At 35.2% G+C, this 26,123-nt stretch overlaps 2 protein-coding genes across 3 annotated transcripts; one reads left to right on the forward strand and one right to left on the reverse strand.

The window, feature by feature from the left end:
- Positions 1 to 1,875: 1,875 nt before the first annotated feature.
- Positions 1,876 to 6,196, reverse strand: LOC101738983 (large ribosomal subunit protein bL28m). The gene is made up of 5 exons (XM_004927874.3): positions 5,740 to 6,196; positions 5,408 to 5,675; positions 3,551 to 3,870; positions 2,905 to 3,086; positions 1,876 to 2,030 (listed from the first exon to the last, which is right to left on the reverse strand). Exons 1-5 carry the CDS (start codon positions 5,758 to 5,760, stop codon positions 1,973 to 1,975), a joined length of 849 nt encoding a protein of 282 aa, XP_004927931.1. The 5' UTR covers positions 5,761 to 6,196; the 3' UTR covers positions 1,876 to 1,972.
- Positions 6,197 to 8,714: 2,518 nt separating this feature from the next.
- Positions 8,715 to 24,641, forward strand: LOC101738984 (centromere-associated protein E). Of its 2 annotated transcripts, none has more exons than XM_038014784.2 (10): positions 8,715 to 9,078; positions 9,285 to 9,426; positions 9,859 to 9,975; positions 10,967 to 11,118; positions 11,654 to 11,852; positions 12,185 to 13,351; positions 13,437 to 13,544; positions 13,627 to 20,062; positions 20,998 to 21,152; positions 22,364 to 24,641. In XM_038014784.2, the coding sequence occupies exons 1-10, from the start codon at positions 8,962 to 8,964 to the stop codon at positions 22,441 to 22,443; spliced, it is 8,673 nt and encodes a 2,890-aa protein (XP_037870712.1). In that variant the 5' UTR covers positions 8,715 to 8,961; the 3' UTR covers positions 22,444 to 24,641. The 2 variants fall into 2 exon arrangements, with proteins under 2 accessions (XP_037870712.1, XP_062527746.1); XM_062671762.1 differs by having other exon boundaries at positions 8,759 to 9,078; positions 12,185 to 13,309.
- Positions 24,642 to 26,123: the final 1,482 nt, after the last annotated feature.

A 26,123-nucleotide genomic window follows, 5' to 3' on the forward strand; every position in this document is an offset into this window, starting at 1 on the left:
CATTAATCTCGGCTCCATGAGGAGGAAGAGAAAGAGAAGAAGAAGGGAAGACATTATTGACCAGTATAGCAGCACCACCATACCCGTCATCACGGTAGGTGCTATAACCTGGGATGTGAAATTGGAGATGTGGCAAGAGCCACGTCTCAGAAATTGCAAAGATTGCGGGATTATATAAATTGATTAAATGGAGAAAGTCATGTTTTTTTGGGAGGGCGCTCCTGGCATTCCACTGCAAGAGATTTAGATCCATTATGGTGGGAAAAAATAGTGTCAATTATGTCATTGGCAACGTGGTCAGGTAGGTTAATTTTAGTTAAAAGAGAAGCTAGTAATTTAATTAAAGAGAAGATTTCACTAGAGGGAATATCTTCAGAAGAAGAAGAATTTTTACTGAGAGCGCAGCCATTAGCAGAGGGAGAAAAAGAGTAGGAATTAGTAATAGCTCTATGGGCTCTTTGATCATAGCCCGGGACGTGAGGGGCATGACTTTTAGGCTTCTGGGGGATCGTTTTTCTGTAGGAGGAAGAGGAAGTCTGAGGATGGAAACGTAAGGACGAGGGGGCTGAAGGAATAATATGAGTTGTGGGAGGGACTGATGCTGAAACATCAGCAAAGGACTTTGACACAGTAGGGAATGTTTTGGATGCTTCTGCATATGAGATGTTGTTCTGGGCCATAGCAACTTTAATATTTTTTTGTCTCTGGTATTCAGGGCATTGCTTGCTATTAGCACAGTGAGGTCCAGAGCAATAAAATAAAGTTGGGTCCTCTTTAGTGCAGTTCTCACCAAAGTGTTCATCACCACAGCGGAAACAGCGGGGCTTTGAGCGACATTGAGTTTTTGTATGACCGAATTTACAGCATCCAAAGCATTGTACAGTAGGAAAATAATATATATCTACAGGGAGGGTATTGAAGCAGCAAAAGACACGTTTTGGGAGGGTCTGACCATCAAATGTAAGAACCACAGAGGAAGTAGGTTTCCACTCTGGTACCCCTTCAGTAATAACTTTGTGATTAATGCGTCTCACCTTCAGTATTCCGCCACAACCAGATGGTGTCTTAATATTTAAAGCTATCTCTTCTTCTGACCAGTCATTAGGCACACCCTTAATAATACCCATCCTAGTGATATTATAAGTCGGGATTAATGAGGAGTATCCATTTTCTAGCAATTCTTTGTTGGCCAAAAATGAGTTTGCATCCTCTGGAGATTTAAACTGGACAGCAATCCTATTCCGACCTATTTTTTTGACTCCATCAGGAAGAACATTTTTAATATTAAGTTTGATCATCATCTGTCCAAACTTAATGGGGTGGAGGGTAGTTCCCGATTTCGGGTCAGATTCTGTACGAGTAACATGGACCAAAAATGGAGCCACATCCCTCGCAGAATAGCGTTCGCGACTATACTTATTAGGTGCTAACGGTCGTTGTTGTTTGGAAGTAGACGAAGCAAGATCATTATCATTGTTGGTTTCGAGAGCTCGCTTACGATGATGTGCCTCAATCGACTCGAAACTAGTTAATGGTACAGTAAGGACTGGTGAGTATGTAAAATCACCCTGAGGATGTTGTCCCTCATCGTTCCAGGTTAAACTAGGATCTGGGGGACGTCCAGGGGGTCGATCGTCAACCTCCATGATCGGCCCGCATTGACTACGCGAGATTAAATAAATGAAAACTTACCTTATGACTTCACACAAAATTTGACAATCACAACAAGAAAAACAAACACAGATAGATATAGGCAGCAAAAAATATAACCAAAAACACAAACAATTAAAAATTAAAAGGAAAAATCGTTCGCATGTGCTAACCATCAAACACCGACCCTGCAGCAAATGATCTGGTCAACAATTAAACACTATATGATTCTCAAACATCATCTACTTTGAATTTTAAATATTCTATTTAACACAACAATTTATAAACTATTTAAACACATGAAGATGTCTAGTGATCGCACTTATGCTTCATCTTTTTTGCCAAAAGGATTCATCTTGGACAGCCACGATGTAGTAGCCCTGCAAATAAAAAACACAAATTATTAAATTAAAGAGTAATATGGCACACCTATAAAGACATGTTGAGTCCAAAATAACCTCCCATACTCAAGAACATAGACGTTATTACAGGTTTTAGTGTGGCAATGAATATCTTGTAGTTTACAATACTTCATATTGCTTAGATGGATGGACGAGCTCACAGCCCACCGGGTGTTAAGTGGTTACTGGAGCCCATAGACATCTACAATGTAAATGCGCCACCCACCTCGAGATATAAGTTCTACGGTCTCAGTATAGTTACAACGGCTACCCCACCCTTCGAACCGAAACGCATTACTGCTTCACGGTGGAAATAGGCGGGGTGATGGTACCTACCTGTGCGGACTCCCAAGAGGTCCTACCACCAGTGAATTTGTCATTTGTCATTTTGTGTCTCAATTTGTATACACTAATATCTATCATGGCTGACTGTAAATTTGCTTAATAACTGTTTGTATAAATGCTTCAGTTTATACGTAAATGTATGTTAAATTGAAATAAAAGAGAGTTGACAGTTGAAGATTCTAGCCGTAGCTTAATCTTAATTGGTTACTGGAGGCCATTGACATCACAATCTAAGTATCACCACCTACCCCAAGGCATAAGCTCAAAGACACAATTATAGATGCAATGGTCATTCAACCCTAAAAAATGGAACACAGAACTTTGAGGTATACCAGTCACAAATGCTGGTTGGCAATCATAGCATCCTAAGAATACTCTGAGAAATCTGCTATCTATTCCCTAGTGATTTTCTTAGGTCGCCTTTTAGAAACACAGTGTAGGTGTGGTGCTAATGTAGATTATCACCAAACGGCTAGTTGTTTCTAGTTCTAATTTGGTATGTACTTACGATATTTCATCAGCAGAACTACTTTTACTTTCAATTCCTGCAGATTTTAACTTTTCTACTAAGTTTTTTCTGTAGACATTTTTTAAAGGTATAGGTTTATTAGCAGCTTCTTTTAACTTTGCCACTTTGCTCAGTGCTTCATACCATGTCAGCCCATACCATTCAATTTCTTCAGGTGTATACTGAAACCAATAGTTTGATTTTTTTTCTACTCTGGCTAAATATAAATTGAATTGTTTAATTTAAGACATTAAGCTGCAGAGAATGACCATATATATAAAATATACAACTGTTTTAATTATGTAAAATTTTGGCAGCTATTTTAAAATCAATTCATCCAGGAAGTATCAAAAGGTTCGACTAGTAATAAATTGAACCTACTACATATTACAAAGTTAATAAGACTAATCAGTAGTAGTGCAAACAAATAAATTAGCATCTATAGATACCTTCTTTAATATAACAGATCTTGTGAATTCTGATAAAAAAACAAAATATGAAACTTCTGTTAAGATTATGGTCTATATGAGGACTTTCATTAATAAGAGATAAAGCAAACAATCTATTATTATATATGACTATAAATATATCTGTTATATTTGCTTACATATCAAATCATAAAGTACATTAAATAACCAGAACTTACTGATGATAAATATGTTTTGTACTCCTCATAGATTTCCATCTGCTTTTTAGGGTCATAAGCGTGTCTAGGGCATCCATTCATTAATTCAGTTAGTATTTGTTTTTTCAGTTTCAATGCTAGTACAGAGACTAAATCACAAGCAGGAGTCTTCAGTAGATAATGGTCAAACCCATAGTGATCATTAATGAGACTAATAGTTCGATCCGTTACAGTTACTGAGAGATGAGTATTGAGAACTTCAGATCTTACTACAGTTCTCTTCAGTACTGGCACCCAGTAGTGAGGTACCCTGCGTCGTCTATCATCACGCTTTTGGAAACCTATAATTTTTGTCTTGTTAATATTTGAATTTTAAACCCGATTGTATTAAAATAATATTTGAATAGTAACCACTATTCACAAGTTGGACTGTCATCTTGTTTAAGTAATACAAAATAATTAATGTTATCTCAGCTTTCAATATTGCAGAACTGCGCAAACTTAGCCTAAGGGCTCCGGAATGCCTTTAACATCACATTGCTCATAGTTGAGTTTGTCTTCCAAAGGGGAATGCCCATTTTAGGCCCAAAGCGGACAATAGATTATAGAAAAAATACTTAGTGCATTAATTTTGTCATAAATAAATATGCATTTACTTTCTTGCAAATAAGCGCCACTACAGTTTACAATAAGTAGTTTAAAAAAAGTAACTCTATTGAAAAAACAAGGATTTTTATTTTTGCGGGAAAAATATTGCCAGCTTCAAAACCTTTTACGTATGAAGTAAATATTTTGAGTATATAAATAAAACATATAAATAAATCATTTTAAGTATTATCATTAATCAATCGATTTTAATGGATTTTATGCACATAAAATAACATCGAAGACATACCCATTGGACTTTAACTTGTAACTATACTTGAGACCTTAGAACTTATATCTCAAGGTGGGTGGCGCATTTACGTTGTAGATGTATGTGGGCTCGAGTAACCACTTAGCAACACCAGGGTGGCTGTGAGCTCGTCCACCCATCTAAGCAATAAAAAATACTTTACTAGTATTGTTATTTAATTATGTAGAACTAAAACAAAAACATAAAAAATAATGTGTAGTCGTAAAAAAAAGATTAAGATATAAATCAATTATCGGTTATTTAAAAAAAATTGATATATGAATTTCATGTAATTATTTTTCTTTATACTGACAACACTGAATTTAATCTGACTTACTGACACTTCGTTTGCTGCTTGTGGTGTTGTGCTTGCGTACAAAATGAATGTGTTTTGATTTTTCTTCGATTTATTTTACTTTTATCAATAACGTTTCATACTACGACTAAAAAACATCATGTGAATTGTGGTTTTACCCTGACCGAGATTTAAAACCGTGTATATGCTCTCCTTTGCTATTTTTAGATGATACTAATTGTGTATGAAGATGAAGAAAATATAGATATTTAAAGAATTAAGTGTGTTTTGTATACCCTATTGGATAAAAATACATTAGGAACATCTTAAACAATAAGAAAATAAAAGTTCTTGAAGTATCTCACAATCCGACACTTATTTATATAGAAAATTAACCTCAAAACGAGTTTTTATTTTTATTATATTTTTTATAATAGTGGCGTCAATTTCTATATATTTTTTAGATATCCAATACATTTAAGAATTTGAATCAGTACATTTTTATAGTAATATTTGATGTTCATCTTGGGCCTAGCACACTGGAGAGTGGGCATTCCCCTTTACAAAGCTATTTAAAAATAATTTGCGCAAGTTGGCGAGTGATCAAGGAAATCTGAATTTAAATATGGTATGTGTTTAGTTAGGTATGTATTTAAGTCACATTACAAGGCTTTAATGTTAGTTTTACCTTTAACCACAGCTTCTCCTCCCCATATCCCCTCATTGATTTCAGCGGGGAATTTAAGAGGAATAGGAATATTTTGTATCGGATAAGTTTCACCAGTCAATTCGTCGCGTTTCCACTTCCCTTCTTGAGGAACGAAATGTACAGCTGCTGGCTTCAGTACCTTCCACTCACGCCAAAATTTTTTATAAGCAGGTGGAAGCTCTGACGCAATCCCAATTTCAAATCGTCCTTTCTTCTTAAATGTTTTCGACAACTGACGCGCAGTTACCTAAAAAAGATTGACCATAAGATCGTAATGTAGATGATGAAATTTAAGCTTTAGAAATATATACCTGTAAACGAGAGGATGCCATCGAATTGCTTTATAGTTTTTTTGGAAGCATAAATCTTTGGGGAAAGATATTAACAGAATTTCAGTGGGTTACGATTTTCAGGATTTTCCTTGGATCATTAATTTTGCTTCAGTGATTTGGTTAGTCGGATGACATTGATGACTTTTGCACAACACTAAGCTTTTCTTAATTTCTTCATTGGATATGCAAAGGGACCACAGTCTGTACATTCATGTGTTTTTTAAACTAAAAAACTCTTATTCACATCATATCTTTATCGAAATACTTTTGTATGTTCCAAATAATACTAACAAGAATTAAATTTAAGTATGTTACAACTACAACTTTCAAATGTCATTTTTACCCGGTTTTTCGGTCATTGTTAATAAGTCACTTTCCATGCTCGTTTTAAATCTATTTTCAACCGATGAATCAGCGCTGCGGTGGTGTCTTATATAGTTACCATAGCTTGATCAATATGATTATTCACATGGTACCTAATTAAATAATGTGTATTCAAAAGCAATCATTTAAAGTGGGTATTCGGATCAAGCGATGCGACTATTCCGGTATCTAAGACGTATTTATGAACGGCTTCTATAATTATAAAAATAATCGTGTAATTCGATCAAGCCCAAAAAACCCAACATCCGGTGAACTGTGAACTGTGAACCTAATGGTGCATTTTTATAATAAAATAGTTGTAAGTTCATTTGTGAATTTATGTTTTCCTTCATTCGTGTTTTTATTTATATTTCATATAAATTAAACCAGCACATAAAAAACAGTTGCAGAAAATGTCTGTGATATTTATTATCACATTTGTGAAAAAAGAAAAAGGCTTCTTTTTTACTAGATTCACAAGATATACTAGGGTCATATTGGATTCACCGAGCGAGTCGATGAGATCACGGGACTCTAACCTGGGGACGTTGCTTGCAGCCCTAGCAAGAGCAGTGCTTCACAGAATCTACCATCGAATCGGAAACGCGACCCGCTGAGAAGATCCGGCGAGAAACTCAGTGGTTAGTTTACTCGCCGAACGCTTCGTCGCAAGCTACGAGTTCAACGAGAACGGTGACCAGTGCTTCAAATACATAAAAGCAACGTTAGTAGATCGTGAGGATCCGAAATGATGTGTTTAGGGCGACGTCGACTGTTTACCATTCGGTCCGCAGGATTAGGTATGTATATTAGTTTCCTCAATCACGATTCTGCAGGATAGCCGTCGGAGCGCCTTGGTTCCTTAGGAATGTGGATCTCCACGACGACCTGGAGCTCGACTCTTTTAGTAAGTATCTACAGTCGGCATCGCTGCGCCATTTTGAGAAGGCGGCACGACATGAGAACCCTCTCATCGTAGCCGCTGGAAATTACATACCCGACCCAGTAGACCGAATGGTAAACCGTCGACGTCGCCCAAAGCACGTCATTACGGATCCTCCTGATCCATTAACGGTGCTTTTAGGCACCACAAGCACCGGTCACCGTCCTCGTCGAACCCGTCGCTTGCGACGAAGGGCTCGACGAGCGAACTAACCCATAGACACAGCCCACTGAGTTTCTCGCCGGATCTTCTCAGTGGGTCGCGTTTCCGATCCGGTGGTAGATTCAGCGAAGCACTGCTCTTGCTAGGGTCAGTGTTAGCAACTCTCCGGTTGAGCCCCGCGAGCTCACCTACTAACGTTAGGGTGAAGCTGAAATAGCCTCTCAAGGCTATCAGCATAGGTAGGGAAAAAAAAAAAAAAAAAAAAAAAAATATTAGTTTCCAGTGTGACGTCAAGAGTGTTTTCGTGTCATGCCGCCTTCTTAAAGTGACGTACTAATACCGACTGAAAATACTTACTGATGGAGTCAAGCTCCAGATCATCATGGAGGTCCACGTTCCTCATGAACCACGGTGCTCCAACGGCTATCCTGCAAAAACGGGATTTTATGATTTGAAGGGTGTTCTTGTAGGCGTTTCAAATTAGTGCGGACCGCATGAGCGAACACTACACTAGGTCATAACTATTACACTAGTTCTAGTATCTCCACTAGTTGATGTGCAAACTAAATAATAACGTGGAGAGCGTGGAGCCTTGTGGGTTGTGGGACTCCGGCCGTCAGATGGCGGGGGCGAGACCGAGTTCCCTCTACTCGATACCGAAACGTACGAATCGACAAGAAGTGTTGGACGGTTATATTTTGAAGGATTGGGTTCTGTAGGTGATGAGGGGCTATTTAAAAACACAACTGCTTCATTATAATTATATTGCAGATAGCTTGAACACTTTTACACCATTATACAATTATTATCTTTATATTTTTTTATATAACTATTACATGTTTGTCATGCCGTGTCTAGATGAGAAGTAACTGACATTTTCTTACGAGAATACAATGATCTGTTTTTTAAAACATTTAAAATATTCTAATATTCGAAATCTAATCAAGTGTCAAGTGTTGCCTGCCATTACATTTAATATACAAACTCCAACAAGAAGTCTTGTATGACGAGCACTAGTTTGTCTGGCACTCGCATGATATATAGTTTGTAGATCAAACCGTTGTGCCCATATATTATACACTTAATATATTTGGGGGCTTGGGGGCGACTTTGTCGAACGCCTTTGCAATCAGAGGGCTCGATGAGTTTCCGCCCATTCATTGATCATGATCACCAATAATTTATTCAGTTTTTGTTCATGTATTCCTTTCAATATTGTATAAACTATATATTTACAGCTATGCATAGTAAATATGTATTTCTTTTATATATATTGCTGTTTAACTTATATTTCAATGCACCTACCATTATTTAATCTGCCTTAGCTTTAGTTGGTTGGTAGAGAGTTCTTTAGGCATTAAGTCCATCAATGTAAATCATATGTGAAGTCTAAAAAATTATTAAATATTAAAATTACTCGATTTTTCGAACATCAAAATTTCTACCTTTTGTTAATAAAACAAAAAGTGTAGTCTGCGAAACCGTTGGCCATTTCTGATTATTAAGTTTATTTTTACCATTGATGACATGCTGACGTGGTAAATGTCAATTAGTCTACTTTGTCATGGCAAATTGACAATATTTATGTGGTGGTGGCTAAATTTTCAGAGATTAAGGTGAATACTATTAATTTGATTTCCGGACCAGTCCGTAATAAATATACGGATTTACAACCGTTTCGCTAAGAACAGTAATTAATACTTCATATTCTTAATGTTGAGGGAGTGTGAGCCATGTCGAACACTAAAAACATCGATCATCCCTCTGAGATGGAATTGTCAGAGGAAACCACTGCGAGACTGCCCTCCAGTGAAGTGTCCAGTGTCGCGGGAAGTGTAAAAACGACAAGTGTAAGTAAAACTATAATGAACATACGTAACTGTAATAGTCATAATTTAATGTCATGCGGTAATATAAAAAATTGTAAACATATTGACATAAGTAAACAAATTGCAAAAAATTACCCCCTTAATTTTAGTTTTACTGCTTACATCTTAGATAGATAATACTAATACATCTTAGATAGATAATACTAAATCAGTTTTTATTTTTTCAGACAACTCCTCAATTTACATCTTCATCAGAAAGACAAATAAAATTTGAACGAGCTCAAAAATGTCTTGAGAATGCAGCTCTTGTATCTAAGCGTATCAAAGAACATAGGAAAGCCACAGCAGAGTTACTTGGACGTCCATTTGGTTAGATTTTGGAAATAATATTCATTGAAAAATTCCTACAGTAGAATAATTGAAAATAATGTTAACAAAACTAAAATATCTCATTTATGTCTTCTACAATACAATTCCTGCTAAATTTGATTACATTTCCTGAATTTAGTTTCATAACTCAATTCAGGAAATGTCCTTCAAAATAATTTTACTTCATTTTTATAATAAATGAATGAGTTATATAAAAAACTTTTTAATAACTTTAAATTTTCTAGGAATTTTATATTGTTATTAGCAATAATTATTAAACTAACCACATAAATAATTTCAAAAGATGAAAAACAAATCTGAGCAAAACACTCGAGATCTAAAATATCATATAATGCTATTTTTTATATCTTGATAAAACCCAGTATTTAATATTAATTTAAATAAATAGCTTAATATGAATTTAAATTTTAGAAGATGATGATTGTGCTGATACATCTTCGGAAATGGCATCCACCATGAGTGAACGGACAGGATTTTCTACAGCCACGGATACTTCAACTACTTTGTCAGTGCAGGATGCTCTAAACAGTATGTAGAGTATTTTATATTCTTATTTTATAATTCGGTATCAGTCATCTGTCGATTTACGTACTATAAATCTTAATAAATAATTTCATCTTAGGCAGGTAGTAGTGAAACGTGATATTCATGACAATGCATTTTCTTTTCCAATCATTCTTTTTTTTTCTAATAGCTTGGGTGGGTGGACGAGCTCACAGCCCACCTGTTACTAAAGCCCATAGACATCTACGACGTAAATGCGCCACCCACCTTGAGATATAAGTTCTAATATCTCAAGTATAGTTACAACAGCTGCCTCACCCTTCAAACCGAAACACATTACTGTTTCACAGCAGAAATAGGCAGGAAGGTGGTGGTGATACCTACCCGCGTGGACTCACAACAGGTCCTACCACCAGTAATTACGCAAATTATAATTTTGGAGTTCTTTGATTTTTATTACACAATGCTATTCCTTCACTGTGGAAGTCAATCGTGAACATTTGTTGAGTACGTATTTCATTAGAAAAATTGGTACCCGCCTGGGATTGGAACACCAGTGCATCGCTCAACACCAATGCATCGAACGTCTTATCCATTAGGCCACAACGACTTCAAAAGTGCTCATGACAAAGGTTTACCTAGTGTAAGTTCCATAGTTGTTCAAATTGTAATTTGGTTTCGGTAATAAATGATTTTGTATTTTGTTTCTTTGAAATTACTCATATCTACACTGTTACACAAGTGTCAACAGGAGAGCTGTGTGTTATTATTGTTTTAAGCATGTAAAACATAAAACTTTTGCTATATTCTTAGAGAATTATTGAACAATATTGAATTTACTTATTTGATACTATGAAAGATGCAGACATATTCTTAGAGAATTATTGAATAATATTGAATTTATTTATTTGATACTATGAAAGATACAGACCAAGCAAATAAAGCAATTTATTTGTGAAAATAAAATTGCCTTTCAAATTTCATAGTAAACATTTAATTTATTGTATTTTTCTAGTACCTGGAATAAGTGAAAGTTTGGCTAATACTTTAAAACAAAAAGAAATACTCATGGAGAAAATAAAACAATACAAAGAATTAAGTAAAAGGTCTTCAACTACCATTGTCCGCAAGGAATCAATTACAAGTACTAAAACAGATTCAAAAAAGGTAATCATTGCTTATACTCTACATAGTCATAATACAGCATTCAGTAGGCAGCAGCTTAGCTCTGCCCCTGGCATTGCTGAAACCACTCAGCATCAGGTGGGCCGTATGCTCGTCTGCCTACAAGGGTTTTTTTTTTTTTGCTGTAATGTATTCCATTTTGCGGTAGGCATTTTCAATGGTAGGCAGCGGCTTGATTCTGCCCCTGACATTGTTGACGTCCATGAGCGACGGTAATCACTCACTATTGTTGGGCCATATGCTCGTCAAAAGAAAGAAGTCTAACCTAGTCTTAAGTGGCTACCAAAGCCTTCACTTGAGTTCACAGGGTGAATGACTTTACCTAACTTAAGACTAATCTTCAATAAACTCTTAATTGGTTTGTATCATGACTCTCTCTTCAAACTAAAATACATCACTGTTTTCTGGCATAAATATGGATCAGGGTGGTAACCTGAGTAGGCTTATATGATCACTAATATTAAAAAGTATGAACTAATGTCAATTTCGCAGACTAAGAATTGCATTATAATTTCAGAGCACACAATTAGGCGATGTAACCCATTTAAGTAACACAATAAAAGAAAAAGATAACGCCTTAAGTGTTTTGCAAGTCAAGATGAAAATTATGGAGACGACTATTCTAGACTTGCAAGAAAAAATAAATGAAAAAGATCAAATAATAGAAGCTAAAAATAAAGCGACAACACTCATGTCAGATACATTAAGCAAAAAAGGTAAATTATTTTACACTAAAACACTGACATAAAAAGATGAAATTATTCATAAATGAATGCCCTTTTCTCAATAGTTTTTAATATAAGTTTTCTTGGGTCTGTTGTTGGTGCAATTCAGACTTTTATCCTATTTATTTACTTTGCCGATAATTACTACATTTTCTAATTCATCTTATTTTCTTATTCACTTATCATAGATGCCCATCTATGATAATAAAAATATCGACGCGTAATCTAATTTTTAGGGGGATTTGACTATAAATTTTAATTCAGAGTTTTATCTTAAGTAGTACCATAAAAATAGTCACTTTAAAATAAACATTTATTTTCAGACAAAGATTCCCTCGCTTTGTTAGAAGATACGAAACAGCAAATGACAAAAATGCAGGAAAATTTTATTGCAATGGAAGCAGAATGGAAAGATGAAAAACAAAGGCTACTGAAAGATATTGAATCTAAAGATGTGAGGATCAGTAGTTTAGAAGAAGCTAATAAATTACTTGAAGCAGCCCGATTCGAAATCAGTCTCGAACATTCGAAATTAGCACAGGAACTAGAACAGAAAAATAAAGAAATTACAGAGTTTGAAGAGAAAATCAAAGAGTTGGCTAAACAAAGTATTGAACCAAGTTGTGAGGAAAAAACTGAAATAGAAGAGAAAGGTTCCCTTGAAATAGCCAACATGACAGAATTAACAAAAAAAATTGAATTACTAGAACATTTGAATTGTCAAATTAGACAAACTAACAAAGAACTTGAAAATAAACTAGCCACAATGGGCACTGAATCAAAAGCAGTAAGCTCCCCAAGTAAAAAAGGGAGTCCTTTAATATCTAGGAAAAGTGGTAGAAATACAGCCTCCAAAATGAAGTCTCCATGGAGTCAGCTGTCGTCTGAAACTCTCAACCAGGACACAGATAAGAAAATTAACAAAAATGAAATAGCAAAATTAGAAATGGTCATTCAATCATTGAATAAAGACCTTGTAGATAAGGAATATGTTATATCCGAAAAAGATACTTTACTGGCTGAAAAAGAGAAGTTATTGGCAGGTAAAGACACATTAATAGCACAGTTACAGTTGGAACACCAACAACATATGGAAGGGCCGAGTTTGATCCATGTTGGCACAAATACTGAGGATGTGAATGAGATAGCAAAAGTGCAAGAGCAATTAAAGCAAGAACTAAATGATGAAATTAAAGATGTCAATGTAAAAGATCTTATAGAGAAACTAAAATCAGCTGAGGAGCAAATCACTCAGCTCAATGATGAAATTGATGCTGCAAATAAAAATATGATAAAAGTGAAATCTAACCACAAATTAAAATTAAAACAAATGCAAAAAACAATTGATAATTTCAGTAAAGTATCTGATTCAAACAAAGAAATTGTCAGACTTACTGAAGAACTACATCACCTATCACAAAAGGTGGCTGAGTTGGAGGAGGAAAAGGGTAATTTACAATTACATCTTGTAGACTATGATAGTGGTAGAAGTAAGTATTTGAGTCTAGTTTATGTCACTTCGGTTGGTAATTTTAGAACCACATTTATACGTGAACAATTTTTTTTTTTTGACAGTGATTGAATCTGATGTTTACAAGAAAATGATAGAAATGGAGAATCTGGCTGAGACTAGATTAAAGGCAATTAGTCTATTAGAATCACAGAAGTTTGATTTAGTTCAAGGTATGAACACTCATACAATTAATAATAAGATTTACTTTGTTTTGGTAGAAGACAATATATTACTGTATGTTGTCTGTTTCAGAATTGCATATATTACAACAAAAATATGACGAAGTAGAGGATAAGCTTGCAGATATATCTCAACTTCAAAGTGATCAAGTTTGTTCAGAAATTAAATCAGTACACTTGGAAGAGCAAATTGATGCCTTAAGTGCGTCTAAAAAAGAATTGGCATTGGTAATAGAAAATCTAAAATTGGATAAAGAGCAGCTGTATGGAACCATTAAAGACTTAGAAAATGATAAAGAAGATATAATGAATAAATTGCAAAATTACATACAAGAAAATATGGATTTAACTGACAAATTGGAAAAAATGAGCGCGGAGAAAGTTAGTTCAGCCGAGTCTATCGAAATAGTAGAATCATTGACTACCCAAGAAAAGTTAGAGCTTGAAGAATACAACAAAGCGCTGAGTAAAGATGATGAATGTGACAGGGAGAACATTTCTCCCACTAACGAAACAAACATTGATTGTCTAATAGAGCAAAGTACTGACTTAAACAAAAAGATCGATCTGTTAACACACGAAAGAGATGAGATCTTTGCCAAAATAAATAAATTGAATGTTGAGAATGAAACACTTCATCAAACTATTTCTGATCTGAGCAATAAGTGTGCTGGATTGCAAACAAACATTGAAACACTGAACAATGAAAAATCTAAGCTAGAAGAATTGAATCATGAACTCACTCGTCAAATAGAAGAATTAAAACATGAACGAATAGAAATAGTGAAAGAAACAGCAGAGTTTACAAAACCACTAAATACTGAAGAGGCAACAGAAGCTTCTCAATTAGAATCGCAGCCTGACGAAAAATCAATTGGAGAAAAAGGTCTTAACAGAACGAAATCAGTCAAACAACTAACAAAAGAAATACTCAAATTAAAGAACACCATAAAGGAAAGGGAAGATGAAATAGCAGACTGCCAAATGAAAATATTATCTTTGGAAGAACATCAGCAAAAACAAAATGAATTGCTGCACAGTAATAGCCGTTTAGAAAATAAATTGAGGTCTTTACAAGAGGAAAATCAACATTTGAAACAAGAAATAGAAACTATTAATAAAAACCAGGAATCTGAGCAACAGCTATTACAATACAAAGAGGCCCACGACAGCTTGCAGCAAGAAGTACAAAAATTACATCGTGACTACTCTAATGCTATTAATGCCAGAGATACCAGAATTAACGAACTTGAAACAGTTCTAGTTGAGTATGAAAAACAAATTTACAGCATAGGAAACACGTTGCAACAAAAAGACAAAGAGCTAAACGAATACATAAATCAGGTAACGAAACTAAATGACGTTTCGCAAAAACTAAAATCCACCATTGAGCTGCTCGAAGAGGAAAAAGCTAAAGATCAAAATGCTGATGTTATTAAGTCACTGAATAAGCAAATTGCAGTACTACAAAAGAAATTGGTTGAATTTGAAGATAAGGTAAGAATATTGGAAGAAGAAAAGGGACAAGTAATGACACTGAAGAATGTTCTAGAAAATACAAATATCAGCTTAGAAAGTGAATTAAAAAAATTGCAAGAACTATACGCGGAAAAACAAATACTTATCAAGGAATTACAAGCCCAACAAAACATGCACTCGGAAGAAATGACAGCACTAGTTAATCAAAACAAAGAACGAGATGAAGAAATACATGAAATTAAGCTTCAGTTAAGAAAAGAATCTATAGAAAATGAAAAATTACGAAATTCTTTAGGATCCAAAGAGCAATACGCTAAGGATATAATGCGTACATTGGAGGAAACAAATCATAAAGTAAATGAACTAACCACTGAAAAACAAAACTTGTCACAAGAATTATTAGTTTTGGAATCTAAAAATAAAGAAATAATGGAAAAATTAAAGAAATTCGCTGTTACTATAAAGAAAAAATCCGCAATGTATGTAGAATTAGAAAATACTTTACATGAAACACAAAAGCAATTACAAGAAAAAAATGAACAACTAGAAAACGTATTTGTTCAGGTTGATACATTATCGCTGCTGCGAGATAAATTAAAACACGCAGAGGAAGAAATTGACCATTTACATTCTATAAAAGCATCATTAGATCAACAACAATCGAATAATATTCAACAATTACAAAACAAAATACTAAAATCAGAAGAGAAATTAAAACAGTCTTCAGAAGAAATACTCAGTTCGTCTGAAAAAATAGCTACTTTGCAAGAGCAAATCGCAAGTAGTAGTCACGAAAATAGTATTCTTAGAACACAAATTGAAAATTTAAACAAAAAGTTAGTGGAACACGAAATAGAGCAAAAAAATAATACTAATTACACTACAAAAATAGCTACTTTAGAAGCTGATATAAATCAGAAAAACAATCAGATTTCAGAGTTACTTGCAAAAATAAATCACGAAGAGCAGTCGAAAATCCAAACGCAATTTGGCATTGATGCTAAAATCCAAGAAAGAGATTTATATATCGAAAATATAGAGAGTGAATTAAGCAAGTACAAGAGCCGGATTTGTCGTCTAGAAGAAAGTATCGCCGTAATGGAAGACAGGAGGTATTCATTAGAACGTAAAGCAGATCAGTTAGGTAGTTATTTGCAAGAAAAACAAAAGGCATACAGTGAGTACACAATTCAAGAAGACGAATTGGTCAATAGACTGGCTGTTCTTATGGATCACGACAGGGTTGTCGAAAAACAATTACTTGAAATTGAACACGAAAACAAAGAACTTCAGAAGAAAAACCAAATTCTGCTAGAAGAAAATCAAAATCTTCAAATATCACTATCAGATATGCAGCAACACTATAATGCTCTAGTTGAAAAAGCCAACAGAACTGATTTGGCCGAGTCAGAAAGCACGAAATATCAAACTCAACTCCGTGACCTTGAATCGAATTTAAAACGAATTACACATGAACATCAAACACTAATTGTTCAGAAAAAGAAAGAAATTGAGGACTTAGAAATTGAATTTAACACACAAATAGAGAGTGCTATACGAGATAAGAAAGTTCTGAATGAGAAATATGAAAAAAATATAGAATATGTAACACAACTGGAAGCACAGTTGCAAGAATATAAAAACAATATTGAAAACCTCAACATGAATGTTGAAGAATTGAATAAAATGAATCTTGAACTCATTGATAAACATGTACAGAAACAGCAAACGCAATCACCGGACTATACTGAACAGTACATTAATGAAATTAATAAATTAAATGCACTACTTAAACAAAAAGATGAAGAAATAATAGCGTTAAACCAAAAAATAAATAACGCTCAAGTAAGCTACATGTCTATGGTTTCAGATTATGAAAGTAAATTAGCCCAATTTACTACAAAACTTGAAAATATGGAAGAAGAAATGCAGCGAGTTTCAAAGCAGTTGCTTGATTCAAAACAGCATAACGAAGAGCTACAAATTTTAGTAAGGGAAAAAGATGATCAGATCAAAGAATTAAAAGAAACCAAACTGACATTTGAAATGAATATACCTAAAACTGAAGGCATGATCATTTCATCTACTATAGAGCCAATGAGTGACGATGCGAACAATGTTGATATTTCGTCTATAGAATCACAAATAATTTCAGGTGATTCTGAACCACCTTTATTCAAAATGGACGCAATGAAAAAAACATCTGAACAAATTCAGAAACAATCTGTTGGAAAAGGTGAATATGATGCCATTTCTGAGCCGGTAATGGTAGCTAAGAAAGCATACGTGTGCTTTGGCAACGAAGATGTTTCAGAACAAGATCCATTCAATTCCGACGAAGGATGGGGCTTAGGTGAATCTGAGGAAATCGAAGATCCAACACCAGGATTGTCACATTTAAATAGTCAAATTCAACAACTTAATAATAAAAATGATGATTTGAAAGATCAACTGAACGCGAGTAACAATAAATTAATAAAAGCATTAAAGAAGTTAAAAGAGTTCAAATCTAGTAACGAAGTGCTCTCTGCTGAACTCAAAATATCAAAGCAATTATCTCAATCTACATTACTGGATACTGCAATAGAAGATGAGCTTAGATTAAATATTCAGGATTTGGAGAAGAAACTTGAAGAAGCTCATAATGAACTAAAAAAAGAAAAGCGTGAAAAAGAGTCCATTAAAAAACAAAATGAAGTATTTAACAGTGCTAATGAAAGATTAACTGATATGAAAGAAAAATTAGATAACGAAATTGAACTATGGAAGTATAAATTTAAAGAAGCTAATGATAAGTTATCAACAGTACAGTGGGAAGGAGAACCAAAAGCAACATCGCAACCTTCAGTTGAAACGACTCCGTGGAGCGACGAAAGCAAGCTGAAGGAAGAAATTGTAAAAATAGAAAAGGAAAATGAAGAACTTCATTCTATTGTAGAACATTTAACCTTACAGAATAAAGATTTGCTGGAGAAACAAGGAAAACTACTGGTAGAGATTCAAAATCTGAAAAGCAATCTAGAGCAGGTATCGTCATCTTGTGAAAATTGTTCGGCTTTAAAACAAAATATACTAGAACTTCAATTAAAGAACTCTGTACTCGAGAAAATGAATGTATCGTTAAACGAAAAAATACGTGACCTAGAAATAAATATGAACGAGGCGATAGAAGAACATAAGAAAATGAAAATTACTTACGAAACAAGACAAGAAGAAGATTTAAATAATAAGATGGAATTAGAAGAACGCTGCTATATTTTAGAAGAAAAACTGAAAAGCTTAGAACTATCTGAATCTGAAGCAAATCAAAAAGTTGTAAACCTTATTTCAGAATTAGAATCTATCAGTAAAGATAAAAATAAAGAACAGCTTAAAGTCCAAGAGGAGGAAGAGTTTATACAGGAACGTTCAGTACTACAAGAACAATCTGCAAAACTCAACACGGAATTGCAAGAGTGTTATACAAAAATTATACAACTCGAAACCTTGAATACTGAATTAACAGGACACGATGTAGTAAACCAAGAACAAATAAACCAATTGAAATCAAAATTAGAGCAATTGAATACCGAGAATGACAATTTGCTTTCGACTGTTGCTGAATTACGTTCGTCGATATCCAGTGCTGTGGATCAACGAGGTTTTGAAATAGCTGAACTATGGAAACAACATTTAGCTCAAAGAGAGGCGGATTTCCAAAAAACTGAACATGAGCTCCGTGTCCAATTGAGTGCCTTTGAATCAAAATATGAACAATTGTTGGATAGTGTGCAGTCATCAACACAAGAAGAAACTAATAAAATAGTCACCATGGAACAAGTAACTTCATTGCAAAATAAACTGCAAGACAAAGAAGAACATTTGCGAAATTTACAAGAAAAATATGCGGATGTAATTAATCAAATAGAAATTTTAAGGTCTGAAATAGAAGATGAAAAGGTTGCCTTTGAAAATAAACTTCTTGAACAGCAAGAAGAATACGAAAAACAGATTAAAGATCTTAGGACAGAGAATCAAAGCTATAAACAAATGCAGGAACAATCGATACTGAATATTAATGAAGAAAATGCGCAACTTAAAAAAAGTAGTCAAGAAATTGAGCTTCAAAACGAACAGTTACAATTACGCGTTAATGATGCCGAAGCAAAAGTATTGGAACTTACCCATCAACTTGAATTAAAAGATAGTGAAATTTATCAAAAAACTCATGAATATACCATAACATTGACGCAAAGAAATGATGAGTTCGAAAATGTTAGACAGCAACTTGTGGAGTATGAAAAGCGAATCGAAGATTTGACTTATGAAAAAGAGTCTGAATTAGCCATTCTACGATTGAAAATGCATGAAAATGCGAATCATTATGAAACTATGCAGAAAGAATCTGAAATAGAAAGAGTGAAATTAATTGAAGAGCTCAATGTTAAAATTACTGAGTCCGTTAGTCTTAACAAGCAAGTGGCCGAATTGAACAAAGCTCTTGAAGAAGAAGTGGCTAAAACTAACGAGATGCAAACAGCTTTAGAAAATCAAGAAATTGAAATCGTCACTTTGAATGACGAAATTACGAATCTGCAAAACATGGTCAGAGCGTCGAGTAGTAAAATACAAAAGCACGTTTCGTTTGCTTCAGATACAAAACAAGGTAGGGACGAACAGCTTGACAATACTATGAACAAAGAGCTTCTAGACGCAGTACCAAGAGCAGAATTAGATTTAGCTATGTACATGCTGCATCAAAGAGATGTTCGATGTGAAGAACTTACCATGGAACTGACTCAATTGCTAGAAGAGAGGGACACGTTGCAATTGCGACTTTCCGATAGTTTGAGATCGGTTGAGGAAATGAAGTCAAAGTGCAAAGCTGTCGGTTTGGATGAGTCAATAAGTTCTATTCCGGGAACGGTATCGGAATTGCCCAGCTTTAGTGTAGAAAAAGAGCAGCAGTTTGTCGATACTCACAGAGGACAGACCTCACGGAGCAGTAGCGTCAGTGATCCTGACGGAGACAAACCGAAGTTACAAGCCAAGTTAGTATAAAATATTTTACTACAGAATATGAAAGTCACCCTTGAAAGCCGTATATATACCAGATTCGCCGAATACGATACCGTAATTTCGTTATGCCCGGTTTGGTATGCACTAATCTGTGGGCATGTCTACGCAAATGTAGACTTTGTACTAACTTCATATTTAAAAAATACCATACATATTGTAGCGGATAAAAAAAATACATAATTGACAGAACTTCTGTGTGACTGTTTTTGTAGCGATCTGTGTGCTTAGTGCGAGTTTTTTAACGTTATCGATAGCGTAAAAGTTAGCCCAATTTTGTATGCAGTTGGAACAGCGCCCCTAGCGGCAAACGTACGCAAACGATCCCATTCCATACAAATATTAAACGAAATATATTGTCGTTCACGATCCGAAGTGTTTCCGATACAGGGCGTGTCTCTTTATTTTATTGTTTTGTTATTCTAGCATTCGACGTTGTTATCGAACACCTGACTTTTACGATGAAAGAATCACACTGTATTACAAAAAAAAATCAAAGCTGCTAATAAAGCAAATTAATTCTTAGACCTCATGGCTCGGGGTGATGGCAATGATTTCCGGTAACCGCTTAAAGTAGGTGGGCCTTCTTGTTCTATGCGATATAAGTGGTGGTAACGACCTCTTGTGAGTCCGCGCGGGTAGGTACCGCCACCCTGCCTATTTCTGCCGTGAAGCAGTAATGCGTTTCGGTTTGAAGGGTAAGGCAGCCGTTGTAACTATACTTGAGATCTTAGAACTTATATCTCAAGGTGGGTGGCGTATTTACGTCGTAGATGTCTATGGGCTTCAGTAACAGATGGGCTGTGAGCTCGTCCACCCGTCTAAGCAATAAAAATAAATAAGTGGTCGGGTTAACATAGTGTTATTGATAGAAGTTCGATAAAGGATGCCTATGAATATCCTTGTGCAGGCTGTCGGAACTTCGAAGCGTCAAGCACACTCGAGACGTGCGGCTCCGCCACGAGAGTGAGCAGCGGCAGTTGGACCTGCGCCTGTTGCAGCGCGACGTCGCCAACCTGCCGCCCGAGGCAGTCGAGCAGCTCGCGCAAGCCCATCATACACTTTGTAAGCGATATATTTACTTTATTAATAACTTTGTCACTAATTGTGGTAGTAGTGTTGTAGACGTCTATGGGCTCCAGTAACCACTTAACACCAGGTGAGCTGTGAGCTCGTCCACCCATCTAAGCAATAAAAAAAACTATTAATAAGAAAATACGTCGAGTCCAGTCGGTGGGGAGGGTTTGACGACAGAGGGAAGATCTTCCACCGAGCGGGTGTCATTGCTCGGCAAACCGACGGTCCGAGCGTTTCTTTTTCGTAACTAAGCCTAATGGCCTTGAGAGGTCATTTCAGCGTAAACCCAACAAGTAGGTGAGCTCACGGGGCTCAAGCCTGACGACGTTGTTAACATGTTAACACTAACCCTAACGAGAGCAGTGCTTCGCAGGATCTACCAACGGATAGGAAACTCGACCCACTGAGAAGATCCGGCGAGAAACTCAGTGGGATCTGTCTATGGGTTAATTTACTCGTCGAGCCCTTCGTTAGTGCTTGAGGTATCTAAAAGCACCGTTAATGGATCGGGAAGATCCGTAATGACGTGTGGGGCGGTCCGAACGTTGTTGTTCGGAACATGTATATATGCAAGCTTATCATGAAAGTGTCGTAAGCGAGATTCAGGCATCTGTCAGATATCGTGTGTTCTATGATGGCTACACGCCACATTAGCAATATCAACATCGGATTTTTCTTACCTAATTTCCGGAACGCTCAATACCAGTCCGGTAGGATAATCACTAGTAATGTGTAAGTAAGTGATTGGGTAATTATCATGGTATCAGGTTTGCTCACTGATAAGAAAGAATTGATTACATACTGACTTTATATTCAGTTTCCATAGTTTCGCCTTGAAATTAGTAAAAAAAATTAAGGCCATCTGGCACGGATATTAATATTTCGGATAGATCATACATTCCGATAGATTCTAAACTTTAATAACTTTATGTGAAATGAATATAAGGCGACAATTTTTATTAAATAAGACAATTATCTAAAAACGAACACTTGAAGAAAAATCATATTTATTAATCAAGATCCTCTTTCTCCATTCAAACCTATCATACGTCATGTATGTACTCTCATCGTTCCCTCTCATCACATATCATCTTTCACGAAATCCATCCAATGACCCTCTCACAAATCGATCTCACACTATCGATTAAAATAATAATGATATTCGAATGAAAACTTAAGTTTAACTAAACTGTTTTTAGCCCGAGACACGCAAAGTACGTCCACGGTTCTTCTGAATTGGCTTCGAGGGAAGAGCACTCCAAAGGTTGTACACATGTGATTAATGGTTTCCAATGTTGTACTGATTTAGTACAACGTTCTCGCACACCACCGTAACAATAGGTATCGTTTTAATCTATCGACGCTTGAAAGGCAAACGTGACAATGCGTGAACTTTACAGTAGACTAATTTAAAGTTGAAATACCTGAAAATAAAATATATTTTAACGAATCTAGCTGTAGGATTGAAATAATTTTAACAGACCTAGAAATATATTTTTTTTGCGCATCGAATATGGTTATAGCCTATCATTTATGTATAAAGCAGTTATTGTCGCTTAGTCACGTTTGCCTTTCAAGCGTCGCTATAAGTTTTTTTCTTCACGTGCTTCCGCGTTACGCTAATAAAAAACCGTTAACGTCGGTAAGATTTGAATAAGCTATACCACTGTCATATATAAAAAATGAATACTAGCTTAGTTCTGTAATAGTTACTAAACCTAGCCGTTTTGCATATTTATGAATTATTTTGGCTGTTTGATCTAGAATAGCCACTATCCCATCTCTTCCCGTGTGCTTTTTGAAATACGACTAAAAGTTTCGTTGGAGAATCTGCAGCTAGCAACGTTCTCTAAGTATTATACCAGCGTAGTGGGATTGCTAACTTGCCCGCGTAAGTACTTTCTGGTTGAAGGGTGGGACAACGGTTATGCAATAGAAGCTTCCACTCTTCAGCTCATGTCTTGGGATGGGTGATGGAATTCTCGTGTCATATGCATAGGTGTCTGACTGGTGGTAGGACCTCTTGTGAGTCCGCACGGGTAGGTACCACCACCCTGCCTATTTCTGCCGTCAAGCAGTAATGCGTTTCGGTTTGAAGGGTGGGGCAGCCGTTGTAACTATACTGAAACCTTAGAACTCATATCTCAAGGTGGGTGACGGCATTTACGTAGTACATGTCTATGGGCTCCGGTAACCACTTAACACCAGGTGTACTGTGAGCTCGTCCATCCATCTACGTAATAAATAAATAAAAAAAGGTTCCGGTAATCGCTTTCCATCGAGCTGGCCGTGAGCTGGGTTCATCCATCGACGCAATAATAAGTATAAATAGTGTATGTCATATTTGTTTTAATTATAGGCATAGTGTACTTTTTCATAAATAGCGTGCCACCACCAAATAGGGCATGAATTTAAAGTGTTTGAAGAAACATCGATTTCTAAATTTTTGCCACGCGTCAGTTTGCCCTCTGTTAATAATATTTTTTGGCAGTTTCGTCTTGTAGAATGTTTTAATTGTAAATGTTAAATTTTTGTGTATTACACTTGATAAATTCAAAATACACATTATAAAGATATAGAATAAAATTTGAGAGTATTTTAAAGTTCTGTCCAACTGTCTTCCTTTTTAAGTATGAAACTGCCAAGTGATTCAATGTCAAGCTTGTCAATATTGTATTAATTAAGTTAATAAATTACGAGTAGGTGTAATAAAGTTATATTTTAATACAAGAAAATGGGTTACATTTTTCGTTTTCCAGTAGAATTTTATGTTTATTTACTTTAATGTCTTTGACAAGCGATCGACTTATTAACGAACGAACGATACGATTTGTCGAACTTTCTGTGTGATTAGTGCGAGTTTTTTAACGTTGTCGATAGCGTAAAGGTTAGCCCAATTTTGTATGCAGTTGGAACAGCGCCCCTAGCGGCAAACGTAAGCAAACGATCCCATTCCATACAAATTATATGAGCTAAATTTTACGCTATCGAGCACGTTAAAAAACTCGCACTAAGCACACTGCATTCCTCTCCATATTATATTAACTAAATTAAAATACGCGTATCCAAAGAATAACAAAAAATACGATTAAAATTAGTAGGTATTACCCAGTATATTTTCAATTAAAATTTATTTCTTAATGGCAATTTCATTAAACATCTGGTAATACTGTAATATTGTTTTTAAATTTCTAAGAGATAAAAGTTTTAGACGAAACTATGTAGATGAAACTTTAATTGGATTTGTGATTGAAATGTGCCTTTTCTTTCACGACCTTATAAACGTTGCAACGTGTTAGTAATCCAATTTCAATATTCCATACGTTATGATAAGTATATTAAAAACGCTATTCAATTCAATTCAATGTATGTATAATTTGTTGTAAATAGAACGAGAAATTGTTGTCTCGAACCTTGTTGTATGTACATGAATATTGTAAATTTCATTTAATATAATGGTATATAAATTAAATAAAATGTTGGATTTATTTGATGCCCGTTTATTTTGTTCACGATGGTGACGCTCTATATCTATATATAAAAATGAATTGCTGTTCGTTAGTCTCGCTAAAACTCGAGAACGGCTGGACCGATTTGGCTAATTTTGGTCTTGAATTATTTGTGGAAGTCCAGAAAAGGTTTAAAAGTTAGATGAATATGAAAATGCTCAGAATTATATAAAAAATAAATAATTTTGTTTTTCCTTTGATGTGTCCCCCGTCGGACGGATTCCCTTTGTTTGTTTTAAGTTTATTTATACAAAAGTTTAGATCTTTTATTTACCGACTGAGGCACTAGGAAGTCTGCCGGGTCAGCTAGTATATATATAATATAATATATAATATAATTCGAGGGGTAAAAGGTTATTTGGTTTTGGTAACATTTTTCCAACTTTAAAGGAGAGCTAATGAAAGTTTAAAATTTGGAAAATAAATATCATGACAAAAAACTTCTTTAGTTATTTAAATTGTATTGGTATGGTAATTTTAAATTGAAGTTAAAACATCGAACTGTTGATATTGTTACGGGCTGGGGTTCGGGATAAATAAAGCTTTCACCGAAGTACAAATTAAAACTCTATTTAACACTTAGAACACTTACGGAATACTTTAGAATTCGTAATTCACTTCGCTTCGTTTCGCTTCGAGTAGAACTGCTTACTAACTGCCTTCGTGTAATCTCTGCAACGCTTTAATAGTCAATACAACAACTCTACAATTATCGAGATCATTCCCGGCGAGACCAGTCGTTTCGATTGATAATAGATGGCGTTGCACATCTTGAGCGCTCTCGATTTTACTCGCTCTTTTGATATTCGTTTCTTCTATTCGACGACAGATCGCGTTACTCTTACTGGCGTAACAATACAATCTATACTTCTATACTATAATAATATTATAAAGAGGAAAGATTTGTTTGTTTGTTTGTTTCGAATAGGCTCCGAAACTACTGGACCGATTTGAAAAATTATTTTTCCATTAGAAGCCGACATTGTCCCTGATGAACATAGACTACTTTTTTTGTTTTTTTTTTTTTTTTTGTTTCATGTGTGTTTTAATGTTTCTGAAGCGAAGCGAGGGCGGATCGCTAGTACCAAATAAAACGGACCTTTAATGACAAAGACAAATGTTGCGTAATAAGCGAAATGTCGCATAAACCAAATGGTCTTTCATCCCTCGATATTATAATCGGTGGGTAATGCGCAGAGTGCGGAGCCCGTCGCCTCCAAAAAGCGAAATTCAGGAATTTTGGTTAAAAATTTTAATTTTATTATTATTTAAACATAATAAAATTAGCACCTAATAATCGTTGGTATTTTCGTTTGACTGAAGTGCTCGTGTGCAGTGGTTAGCGCGCTTCTGTTAGACCGAGGGTCGTGGGTACGATTCCCACATCGGATAAACATTCGTGTGATGAACAGGTTTGTTTGCTCATGCATTGCATGGCTGTTTAATATCT

This window comes from Bombyx mori, chromosome 13, assembly GCF_030269925.1.
Source record: "Bombyx mori chromosome 13, ASM3026992v2".
Classification (NCBI taxonomy): domain Eukaryota; kingdom Metazoa; phylum Arthropoda; class Insecta; order Lepidoptera; family Bombycidae; genus Bombyx; species Bombyx mori.